Raw genomic sequence first — 12,302 nt, forward strand, 5'->3', positions numbered from 1 at the left:
TAGATTCTTATTTTATCCAAAGGATTATAATGTTCCGAACATTACTTATTTTAATGCTCATGTGGTCCTAGATTTGGCCAGGAGCCCATTCAAGCTCGCTGCTCTGGCCTTTTGACACGTCCCCATTGTTCCTTGAGTACTTCCCTACTTTCTGGCTCAACATGCTATTCCAGTTTCATCTTCTATTTTCCCTGTCCGAGCTCTGGAGTCAGCTTTTCCTCCAACGAGCCCTGGGTCCTTTTAGTTAAGAAGGACGGTATTTATAAGCCAGCATCAGGGTGCCATTGCTTCTAAGCTCTCTCAGCAGACGGAGCTAGGAAATGTATGTGTACATACATCATCCCCCCTTTTATCTCCCATAATCCATAAATTTATACTGAAATCTCCAATTCTAAGTCAACCCCATGTATTTTGTAACTTCCTTCTCTTAACAGTGAAAAAAAAAACCTGTCTTGGTTGGAGTAGGTACCGTTCAATCATAGTTTCCTGGAATAAAAATTGCTATTTATATGTAGATTATGTGAAGTTTCCCACATGAAGGGAAAGATTATTTTATGTTGGGTCATGGGGATATGGCCCATTTTTAACTAGATGACATCTTGCTATATTTAATACTCCCCCCACCCCAGTTTTTGAAAGTCACAAGGAAATAAGAGAAGTGAAACAAAGTATATAAATAGGAAAAAATGGTAATGATGGCAGGTGATTTAAAGTTTTGCACGCCTGATAGCCTGGATTTTCTCTGTAAGTAGAATGTAAAACCATTTTCTGAGAGAGTAGAGGTGGGCTAAAGGAATTTATTCATTCATTCCTTTATTTTTTCATTCATCAAATATTTAACCACCCCCTATAAGTTCCAGGAGCATGTTGCATGCTGAAGATAAAACAATGATCAAGATAGATATGATCTGTACTCCCCTGGAGACAGATAATAAACAAGAAACTGCTTGTGGTAAATACTGAAAAGGAAACAAGTAGGTGTGAGATGATGGGGGTGGGGTGCAGTTTCGAGGGGAAAGAATTTGTTTTATTCTCAGCCAGAGCACACAGTGACCAGTAGTTGGCATGAGATGAGCCAGTATCTCAATATCAGATTGGCCTGACATTGAGGTTTTCCACGGAAGAGATTTAAGGATAGGAGTGAGTAGTTAGATTTATATTTTCAGGTCATGCCTCCTGCTGTATGGAGATTGAAAGGGGTCAGACCAATTAAGACGATACCTGTGATGGGGAAGATACCTGTGACTCCATATTCTTGCTAACATTGTGCACTATAAAACTCTTGGCCTGGGCTTCCCTGGTGGCGCAGTGGTTGAGAGTCCGCCTGCCGATGCAGGGGACACGGGTTCGAGTCCTGGTCTGGGAGGATCCCACATGCCGCGGAGCAACTAGGCCCTTGAGCCACAACTGCTGAGTCTGCGCATCTGGAGCCTGTGCTCCTCAACAAGAGAGGCTGCGACAGTGAGAGGCCCGCGCACCGTGATGAAGAGTGGCCCCCGCTCGCTGCAACTAGAGAAAGCCCTCGCACAGAAACGAAGACCCAACACAACCAAGAATAAATAAGTAAATTAATTAATTTTAAAAAAAACAACTCTTGATCTATAGGTGAGAAATTGTATCATATTGTTGGTTGGATTTGCATTTCCTTAAATGTAAGTGAAATTGAGACACATTTTCATGGAATTTATTTTGGTATAACTAGTTGCATCAGGTTCCTAGAGTTGCTGCAACAAATTACAACGAACTGGGTGGCTTAAAGCAATGGGCATTTATTGTCTCACAGTTCTGAAGGCTGGAAGTCCAAAATGAAGGTGTCAGCCGGCCATGCTTTCCTCTGAAACCTGTAGAGGAGAAATCCTTCCTTGCCTCCTGCTAGCTTCCAGTGGTGACCATCAGACCGTGGCATCCCTTGGCTGGTAGCTGCACCTGCCTCTGTCATCACAGGGCATCCTCCCTCGGTATCTGTCTGTCTTCACAGGCATTTTCCTCTTCTTGGAAGGATACCAGTCATACTGGATTAGGGCCCGTCTAATGACCTCATCTTGATCACATCTGAAAAACCCTATTTCCAAATAAGGTCACCCTCCCCGGTACCAGGCATTAGGACTTCAACATACCTTTTTGGGAGAACACAGTTCAAGCCACCACACTAATAATCTGCATTTTGTTCTTCCAGGTGGCTAGCTCATTTTCTAGCACTATTTATTGACATTTATTATTGGTATCAATGCTGTTTTGAGATGTCACCACTGCCATATACTGAAGTCTTCAGGAATACCAATTATGTCACCTCCGTTGTCTCCCACTTCTAGAATTCCTTCTTTCTATTTGAATTTTGTTTTTTCCATTTCATTTTTTTTTTAATTTTATTTTATTTTTGTTTTTTCCATTTCATTTTGCTTACATTTCTCTACCCCTTCTTCTTGGCCCTAGCTATTTTCAGCAGTGCCCATTCCCCTTTTCTTTGTCTTTTGACGTGACCTTCATTTCTTTGGGGTTTTTTTCTTTGAGCTCTTTCAGTTTATCTCCTTTAAAAAAAATGGGTTTAAATATGCTTTTGCTCTTTTTTAACAATGTTTTCTTTGATCTCTTGGTTTATAGGGCTATATTTTCTTTACATTCTTTGGTTTCATGCAGAAGTATTTTTTCATAATTTTTCTCCTTTATGGCACACTTTTTTTTTTCGTGGGTATTTTTTTTTTTTTTTTTTTTTTGCGGTATGTGGGCCTCTCACTGTGTGGCATCTCCTGTTGCAGAGCACAGGCTCCGGACGCTCAGGCTCAGTGGCCATTACTCACGGGCCCAGCCGCTCCGCGGCATGTGGGATCTTCCCGGACCGGGACACGAAGCCGTCCGTGTCCCCTGCATGGGCAGGCGGACTCTCAACCACTGCGCCACCAGGGAAGCCCTCGTGGGTATTCTTGATCTGCTTTTTGTCCATCCAATTCTTTGCCTACTTTTTTCCTTTAACATCTTATCATGGGCGCCATTCTGTTTCTCTTTTGATTACTGCCATCTTTGAATAGGTGTGTTTCATTCTGGGTTGGTTAGTTGCTGAAAGATAGTGTGTAGAAGGACCAGTAGATCGCTGAGTTTGGGATCTGTTATTTCTAGACTCCTTCTCGCCAACCCTCTGCCCTGAAATGGCAAGAAGTTTGCTTGACTAGCAAGCAGGTCCCTTACGTACGCCGTGAGACTCCTGGGAGGTGAGTTAGCATTACCTCTTCTCATTTATGAAGATCACCTGCCGTAGAGCAGTTGTATCTACTTGTTCATTTTCTCCTCTCTATTCTGACAGTCTGCTTTTTTGCAAAAACATATTGAATAATTTCTACTCATTGCTTCACGTAGCTCCACCTTGCAGCTATTCAGAAGTGTCAAACAGGACCCATTTTGTTCCGCAGACACCTGCATCCTGAGACCCTGCCGTTCTTGTCAAAAGACAGTTGCCTTGGCCACTTAGGGACTGCAGCCGCTTCTGGAGGACTTGCCTGGGCTTTGCAGAGGCACACGCGTACTCTTAGCAGCCTTCTTCCATGAGGGCTCGTTTTCCAACGCTTCACACCCTTTCTTCACAGATTGTGTTTGCGAGTTGTAGCTAGTTTTCTGTTTCCTCATAGGTAAAGTTTTCTTTTCTGGTTTTATTTTGTCTTGTTGATTATCAGAGGGTAGAGTAGGACTCAGATATCATTACTCCAGCCTCCTTAAATGAGCATCCCTTAGGTGGTGCATGAAGTTGATAGTGGACCCAACCCTGGAGAATTTGAGTGTCTAGAGATCTTTAGGAAAGAGCAGCCAGCAGTGGAGACTGAGGAGGAAAACCAGAGAATGTGGCCGCACAGAAGCCAAGAAAGAATGTGGGGAGGGAATGGGAGTCAGTGTCAGATGCTGCTGGGACACCAGTAAGATGAGGAGTCAGCCAGTGGATTTAGCAGTTTCATTGGAAACTTACTTTGGGAGGTTTGATCAAGGTTTATTGAAGTGCTGGACAGGAACCCAGATTGGAGTTGGCTGAGGAGATAATGGAAGACAAAAAAAAAAAGAAAGAAAAAGACAAATGGCGTGTGTAGGTGAACATTCCTGAGAAATGTGAACATTCGAAGCAATTTAAGATTGCCTTTGCGTTGAAAAGGGAAAGAAAAGAGGCCAGATCGATGTGGTTAAGCATCACCTATTTGAAACGTATGTTCTCATGAAATAAATAGTATTTATTCATGAATAAAAGTATTATTAAGTACATAGTAGACTATTCACAGAGAATTTTCATCCTGGCGATAGAGTCCATATAGTTTAAGAAGTCGATCAAGGGTAACACTGAATTCTGTTAGTGGGTGAACTTAGAATCCTCGGGAGTACATTTTGGAATCTCATCATCCAAGATAAATTCCTTTTGCTCTTCCACCCGACTCAAAAGGTAAATATAGTTTTGTCTCTCGTGTTCAGCAGGTGTTCAAATTCTGCCCACTCTCCCTTTGAAACAACTCAGATTTCTCTTTCTCTCATTTCTACGGTTGTTCCTTCCACTGAGGCCCAGCCTTATTGATCTCTTTAGCTAGAAAAGTCTTCACATTTTTTCTTGTTTCCAGTCACATCAAATTTAGACTTTCTCAGTCTGGTTTTCAAAGCCTGTCGTGTCAGAAAATAACCTAAGTGTCTATCAGGAGACGAATGGATAAAGAAGATGTGGTACATATATACAGTGGGATACTATTCAGCCATTTAAAAAAAGAAAGAAATCTTGCCATTTTTGAAATGAGGGCATTATGCTAAGTGAAATAAGTCAGAGAGCAAAACAAATACCGTACTATCTCACTTATATGTGGAATCTTAAAAAAACCCAACAAAACCCCAAGCTCGTAGTTACAGAGAACAGATTAGTGATCGCCAGAGGTGGGAGCTGGGGCGGGGGTGGGGGGGGATGGGAAATGGGTGAAGGGAGTCAAAAGGTACAAACTTCCAGTCATAAATAAGTCATGGGGTTGTAATGTACAGCATGGTGACTAGAGTTAATAACGCCGTGTTGCCTATTTGAAGGTTGCTAAGGGAGTAGACCTTAAAAATTCTCATCACAAGGAAATATCTGTAACTCTGTATAGTGACAGATGTTAACTAGACTTATTGTGGTGACCATTTCACAGTATTTACAAATATTGAACCGTTATGCTGTACATCTGAAACAGATATAATGTTGCATGTCAATTATACCTCAAGTTAAAAAAAAATCCTGTCATATCAAATCTGACTCCCTCCTACTTTTCCAACTGTTCCCTGACATTCCCTAGTACAAGCTTTCCGCTCTGGTTAGGCCAGCCTCCTTCCCGTACTTCTAACCTTGCCACATGGTTCTGCCTTCATGCTTAAGTTCATGTTCGCAATTAGCACTTCATTATCTTTAGGATTGTTTTGTGTGTGTTGCCCCACCCCCAGTGTCATACTTCTCTGTAGGGTCGTACACATAGTCTGTCCATGTCTGATCTGAGGGAGCTGCATACATCTTGACTTATAGGTAATCTTCTATAGAAGCACATGTGCAAATTAACGAGGCTATGTTTTGTAAAAAATAAATGTTTCAGGGACTTCCCGGGTGGCGCAGTGGTCAAGACTCCGCAATCCCAACGCAGGGGGCCCTGGTTCGATCCCTGGTCAGGGAACTAGATCCCACACGCCTGCCACAGCTAAGAGTTCACCTGCCACAATTAAGGAGCCCACCTGCCGCAGCTAAGACCAGAAGCAACCAAATAAATAAATAAATAATTTTAAAATAATAATAATAGATGTTTCAGAATTAATATACAAAAGACTGTTGTTCTCCAGAGGCATAACCTTGGTATTTTCTCCATTGCTACTCACTAATTCAAAAACTTTTTAGAACCTCTTTGTTTCATTCAGAAGCCAGTGAAAATATCCAGCGCGTTCAATACATATTTTTAATAAACTCCTTAAAGAAATTGTTTTAAAAATCAATTGCTGGGCTTCCCTGGTGGCGCAGTGGTTGAGAGTCCGCCTGCCAATGCAGGGCACACGGGTTCGTGCCCCGGTCCGGGAAGATCCCACATGCCGCAGAGCAGCTGGGCCCGTGAGCCATGGCCGCTGAGCCTGCGTGTCCGGAGCCTGTGCTCCGCAATGGGAGAGGCCACAACAGTGAGAGGTTAAAAAAAAAAATCAATTGCTGTTAAGCTATTTTCACTATGTGGGAGGTTTCAAAGGGGAAAAAAAAAATCTGAACAGAGCGAAGACTATAGTAGCCCTAGTGCTGGGGATGGGTACCAAGAATGGCTTCCTCGAGGAGCTGCGTTTCAGGCTTTTGAAGAAGGTGCGGGAATCTGCCAAGCAGAGGGGGGAAGAAGAGGCAGGTGGAGAAGGGCATTCTAGGCAGAATGGACCCCGTGGGCAAACCATGCAGGCATGGTGGCCTTGGGAACTGTAACTAGCTCCTTAATGTGAGAGCAAGAGTGACCTGGGCTGGAGGGGTGGGAGTCGTGTTGATGTGTGGAAGTGTGTGGGGAGTTAGGAGGGTCCAGTGGAGAGAAATGTGGAGGCCAGAGCACAGAAGACTTGTGTGCCTTACTGTAGTTTGTATGTTACCCTTCAGGGTTCCATATCACAAGGCATTTTTTGTGATCTTTGCCACCATGGTACCTGCTTTTAGTATCTCACCTATCACACTATGTCATTATTATTTATAATACTTCCCTGCTCTTTATTCCTTTTTTAATCCCCAGGGTCACACCCAGTGCCTGACACAAAGTAGTTATTGAATAATGAAAACCTGAAATATTTCAACTATGCAGAATGAATGATAAAAGTTTGTCATAAAAGGTTTGCACACAGAGGTCCTAGAAATGCCTTCCTTGGTCTCTTGTAAGAAGTGGTATCACGCATTTGTCATCTAGGATAATTACTGCCATTCCTCCTAGAGGCAAACCAAAGAGGTGAGGATTACCTAAGTGCTTGCTTACTTCATACCCTGAGGCGCTCCAAAGCAAACGGAAATCTTGGGTTGGTGTTAAGGTGTAGGCTGACACCATCTAGTGGTGATTTTGAGACCTAACCGAATTGAAAGTTTCGTCTTTAACAACCGAACTTCTGCTGAAACATTGTATTTAATATCGTATTTTGTTAAGCCTTTGCCACTGTCTTCAAGTTCATAGCTACTCAGTGGATGGTTTTATCTGTTGTGTTTTACAAAGATGCTCAGAAGTTTTGATAAACAGAACATTCTATTTGAAATAAAATGGAATTTCAGAGAAAGTACCTGATTGGACGGACCTGGAATCTTAGAACAACATTGTAATCTCATATGTTATTTGCTGTCTCTTAGTCACAGAGTTCCAGACTCATGAGGCAATTTTTTTTTTTCTAACATCCTTCTCCTTCTCTTTACTTTTCTGTTTGGACAGTGTTTTTTTTAAACTAAAGAATTTTGTCCCTTCAATTCTTATCTTTGAAGATAGCTGTAGAGCATGTCCTTCAAATTTTCAGGTTAAGCCAGAAAGGCTTAGCTTCTTATTATTTTTGTGGGTCTTTGAACATGAGTTATGTAGACATTTTGCTTATGACTCGTGTTGATTGACAGCTGAGGCAGGGAATCAAATTAGGATCACTGCATTAATTCCTGGTGTGTAGGGATTGCCGTGATTTTCATAGCAATGTTAATAAAATAAAAGCATTCATTAAAAATCTCCTTCATGCAGAACATAATTGGATGCATAAGATTAATTGCTTTTTTTTTTTTTTTTAAGTACTAAATGCCAGAGGGAGGGAAGGGTATAATTATCTCCATTTTACAGGTCAAGAACTCATGGAGGTTAAGCAGCTTTCATAGGCTCGCTGCTCTTAAGTTTGCAGTGTGAACCTTTGGACTCAGGTGTCAGGGATTCCAGGGTTGGTGCATTTAGCTACCATGTAAACTTTCTGTCCAACAGCGGGGAGGATGCAAAGGAAAATCACAGGAGAAAAATGCACAGAAAACCTTAAAGTGGTCAAAACTCTTATTTAAACATACACTAACTACTTGATAAAAATCTTGGTCTTAATTTATTGTTGACATTATCAGCATGTCTGTTTCCACTCCTAATTATAGCCGACAGCCTTCATTCCAGTGTAAAGGGAGTTTAAGGGTATCGCCCTTTGGTCTCAAATGCTTTAGTTATTTCTCTGCTGCTGTGACTCTACAACAGGAGTGCTCAGAGACCCGGCCGCTGTCCATGGACCAGCATTCTCCCGTCCTGGTGCTCCCTTCTCCCAGCTCTTGGAAGCGAGCTCTCTCTGCCTGTGCCTCTCGGCAGGTGGAGAGTGTAGTGGCAGCCACTTGTGTAGAAACGTCCATTTGGGTGTTGGCCTCACTCTGGTTCATATGTGTTTATATGTGTGAGTTAATGTGTCGATGGTAAATATATATGGGTTTTCTAAATTTTATATTGAATTTTTTCTTTGCAAATATAGACACGTGATTTTGCACAATTGGAGTCATATCATGTATGCTGGGGTTTTTTTTCCTTAGTTCCTCTGGCTTTCCTTCTCATCGCCCTAAGACATAATATGCAGCCTTCCATGCTCATGTAATCATTTACAAAATATATGTACAATTTATATACATATCATATACATATACAGGGCGGATTTTTAGCTTCTTAAATGTGCGAGTGGTGGGATCATGTTATACTTCTTAAAATACACGTACCTTTCAACCAGCTATCCCAGTCCTGGGAATCCGTTTCACAGAAATAAAGGCACTGATTTGTAAGGTTATGTGCCAAGAGTACTTTCTACAATATTGTTCATAATAGCAGGAAGGATGGGGGGGATGATTGAATAAATAAGGGTATATCTGCACTGTGGAATTTTAGGCAGTCATTTTTTTAAAAAGCGAATTCGATTTATGCCAGAAATGTCTCCTCTACCATTCTCTCTGGTGTGGATTTTGCTGTGTTTATTTTATTCCTTTACTGACATTTTAGTGGGATTTCAAGAGGGAGAAGAAATAAACGTATTTAGGCAATTTTCTTTACAACTGAAAATCTGACTAAATGGATTTCAAGACCTGCTCTGGCTTCTGTTATCTTTTCCTCCTAGAGCTCTAAGGTTGTCTTCAACTCTTTTTATTTCTTACCCTTCTGTATTTTGGAAATTAGGAAATCCCCAGCCTCCGAAGTATTAAATTCTTTCTTCTCTCTTGGCTTCTAACCCCTGCTGGTCTTTTCTACCAGCAGCATCCAAAGGAACCCAGCCTCAAGCATTATCTCTAAAAGTAAACTCAGAACCGTGAAATGTCACCTCAGAAATAGTTCCTGGGATGTTTGGATTTTCTTGGAAATGAGAGACTCATAGGAAAGAAATAGCATCTCTGTGTAACCCCAGCTCCATCTTCCTTTCCTTTGGCTTCTGTGCAGATTTGAAAAAGGGCGCATCTACACATTCATTGGAGAAGTCGTGGTCTCTGTGAATCCCTACAAGTTGTTGAACATCTATGGGAGAGACACAATCGAGCAGTACAAAGGGCGTGAACTGTACGAGAGACCTCCGCATCTTTTTGCCATTGCCGATGCTGCTTACAAGGCTATGAAGAGGCGATCAAAGGACACTTGCATTGTGATATCAGGTATTTAAGGAGTTCCCTGTTCTTCCAAGGTCAATATGTATTTAACTTACTTGGTACTCAAGGGTCCGAACAATTGATTAGGTCTTTTTTGAAGTTAAAAGCTTAAGTAATTTTATAGGAGAAAAAAAAAAATGTAATGCCAGATTATTTCTATCATTTCTGAGCATCTGCTAATCTTGGTTCATTTACACATTACATATTATGTTTGGATGGACTTCTGGTCAATTTTGTAGACTGAGGTGACATGGGAAATTCATCCTCCCATCTCAAACACAGAAAACTACTGGATAAGAATCTAACAGAAATTATTTTAAATAATCACAGAACGAAACCAGGAAAATGAAATCCTGAGGTACCAAAAAGGAAGAATGAACTCTAAGTCAGACTGGTGAACGGGAGCTAGTGACCAGGGACATACAGAGGCCTGGGGGCTGGAAACAGGCCCTCAGAGCTGGGGGCCAGAGCTTTAAAGGCTGCAGAGAGGGCGTCAGGTGACACACCCTGGGTGCCCAAGCACAGGAGCCGAGCTCTCTCTGTAAAGCTGAGCTCTTCAAGGAATCTTGTGTAGTGAGTTGGGAACAAGAAAATATCTGCCCACTGACCCAGGATACCCTCTCCCAAGCTGTGGGACTTTTTTTTCGTGCTAATAATACCTCGTATTCGCATGAGTGGCTTTATACTTTTACAAGGCTTTGGTGATCTTTATTCCGTTTTGGTTATCCGTGCAGCTCTCTGATTGGTAAGCAGGACAGTTGTGTTTCTACTTCACAGATGAGGATATTAAGGGTCAGAGAAGTGAGGCAACTTAGTGTGGGAGTTGAAGAATTATATCCTAAGGCTACATTTTATTAAAACAATTTTTTTTTTTTTTTTGCGGTACGCGGGCCTCTCCCGTTGCGGAGCACAGGCTCCGGACGCACAAGCTCAGCGGCCATGGCTCACGAGCCCAGCCGCTTCGCGGCATGTGGGATCTTCCCGGACCGGGGCACGAACCCACATCCCCCGCATCGGCAGGTGGACTCTCAACCACTGCGCCACCAGGGAAGCCCTAAAACAAATTTTGAAGGCAGTATTATTGCCTGATTGTAAAAGGTGGCGGGGTGGAGCGGGAGGCAATTTTATAAGTGTATAAAGTGAAAGCACAGAGTCCCTTTCCCTTGAATACCTTTCCCCCCCCGCCAAATTCTAGCAGTAACGCCTGTGAACAATAAAGCATTTATCCTTTTAAACATTTTCTCAGTGTGTGCAAATACGTATAGTCACACATGCATATGTAATTATAAATATAGAATTATGTTATAACTGCTATTACATAACTTGTTTTTCCATTTAACAATGTCTAGTGGACATCTTTTCATTAGAGTACCTATAGAAGTAGTGCATTCTCTAACAGTTGTGTAGCATGCCATTGAATGGTTGAATCATAATTTATTTACCCAATCCTCTACTGATGGGCATATTATTTTCAGATTTTAGCTATAACACATAGTGTAGTCTGCAGAAATAGTCTGAAAACCTTTGAAGATTATCATTGGATTATATTAGTATTTCTAGAGTATAAAATTCTACAAGTGGAGCTTTGGGTCACAAGGGATAAACATTTAAAAATCTGGGTTGATAATTATAAACTTATCCCCCTTCCCTCCCTATGTCAGTTGTCATGCTTTTTCTGTGACACCATATGTCTGGAGCTTGCTGCTTTTTTTTTTTTTTCACTAAAATTGCTCTAATTTTCTGAAAAAATTATTTCATCCCCATTAAGATTTTTTAAAACTCTGCCATAGAAAACAAAGTTATATGAATTTTGCCATGGCCACTGTTTGTCACTTTCTTGTTTCTTTTCCACTGGACTTCAGAGTCACTAAGTACTAAGGCTATAAGGAATTAGTTTACCACGTTTTATCCCTCGATATTTTTACTAAGTAAATCTTGAACTGTAATCTGTTATTTTGCTTCTACAATAGTTTGAATTTTTTCAAATGTTCAGATCTGTTAGAACCAATCGCATATCGACAGGATGAAATAACTCAAACCCCCCCCCAAAAAAACAAACAATGAAACATAAGGGATTTCAAATGAATAACTAATGTCAAAACTTGAAATTATTCTATTAAAAATTATTCCTCTTGGTTTAAGTTGTAATCTTAAGGCTTGCACAATTTTTCCCCAGGGGAAAGTGGAGCTGGTAAAACGGAAGCCAGTAAGTACATCATGCAGTACATTGCGGCCATCACCAACCCCAGTCAGAGAGCGGAGATTGAAAGGTAAGGGCAGTCTAACAATGGGAGGAAGTTCTCACTGGAGCTTCATTTTCTATATAGACTTGACTAGGTTAGGCCTAAACTCTGATATGCATGGAGTGTTTATTAATGGTTAAATTACTTTGATTCCTTTCCTGCATACTGTCCCTGTACTTTTATTTATATCCCTCGATTTCTATATTTGTTTTTAATAGAAAGATGCTGCTAAGGTGATTCTGGTCTATCACCGCTGCCTTCGGTGTTACGTGTGCTCAGCAAAGATGTTATACTTTACTGGTAGCTGTATTGTTCAAGCTCTCACAGGTTTCTTGCTCTTTCTACTATACCAGCATCTTTTGTAAACTGTGTTCTACACTCCCTAGAGTGAAAGGGGGACTCTGGGAGGCAGATCCATGCTGTTCCATCATTGCTAGAAGCAGAACGTTGGTATTAGAAGCTCT

The 12,302-nt window shown here is 41.4% G+C and overlaps 1 protein-coding gene across 1 annotated transcript in view; it reads left to right on the top strand.

Moving 5' to 3' along the window:
* MYO1D (myosin ID) overlaps positions 1–12,302 on the top strand; it is a 337,803-nt gene that overhangs the window by 86,650 nt on the left and 238,851 nt on the right. Inside the window, exons 2-3 of the mRNA XM_024736888.1 lie at positions 9,393–9,601; positions 11,772–11,865. Coding sequence (XP_024592656.1) covers positions 9,393–9,601; positions 11,772–11,865 — 303 coding nt within the window. The remainder of the gene's footprint in view (positions 1–9,392; positions 9,602–11,771; positions 11,866–12,302) is intronic.

This window comes from Neophocaena asiaeorientalis, unplaced genomic scaffold, assembly GCF_003031525.2.
Source record: "Neophocaena asiaeorientalis asiaeorientalis breed wild unplaced genomic scaffold, Neophocaena_asiaeorientalis_V1.1 scaffold129, whole genome shotgun sequence".
In the NCBI taxonomy this organism is placed as follows: domain Eukaryota; kingdom Metazoa; phylum Chordata; class Mammalia; order Artiodactyla; family Phocoenidae; genus Neophocaena; species Neophocaena asiaeorientalis.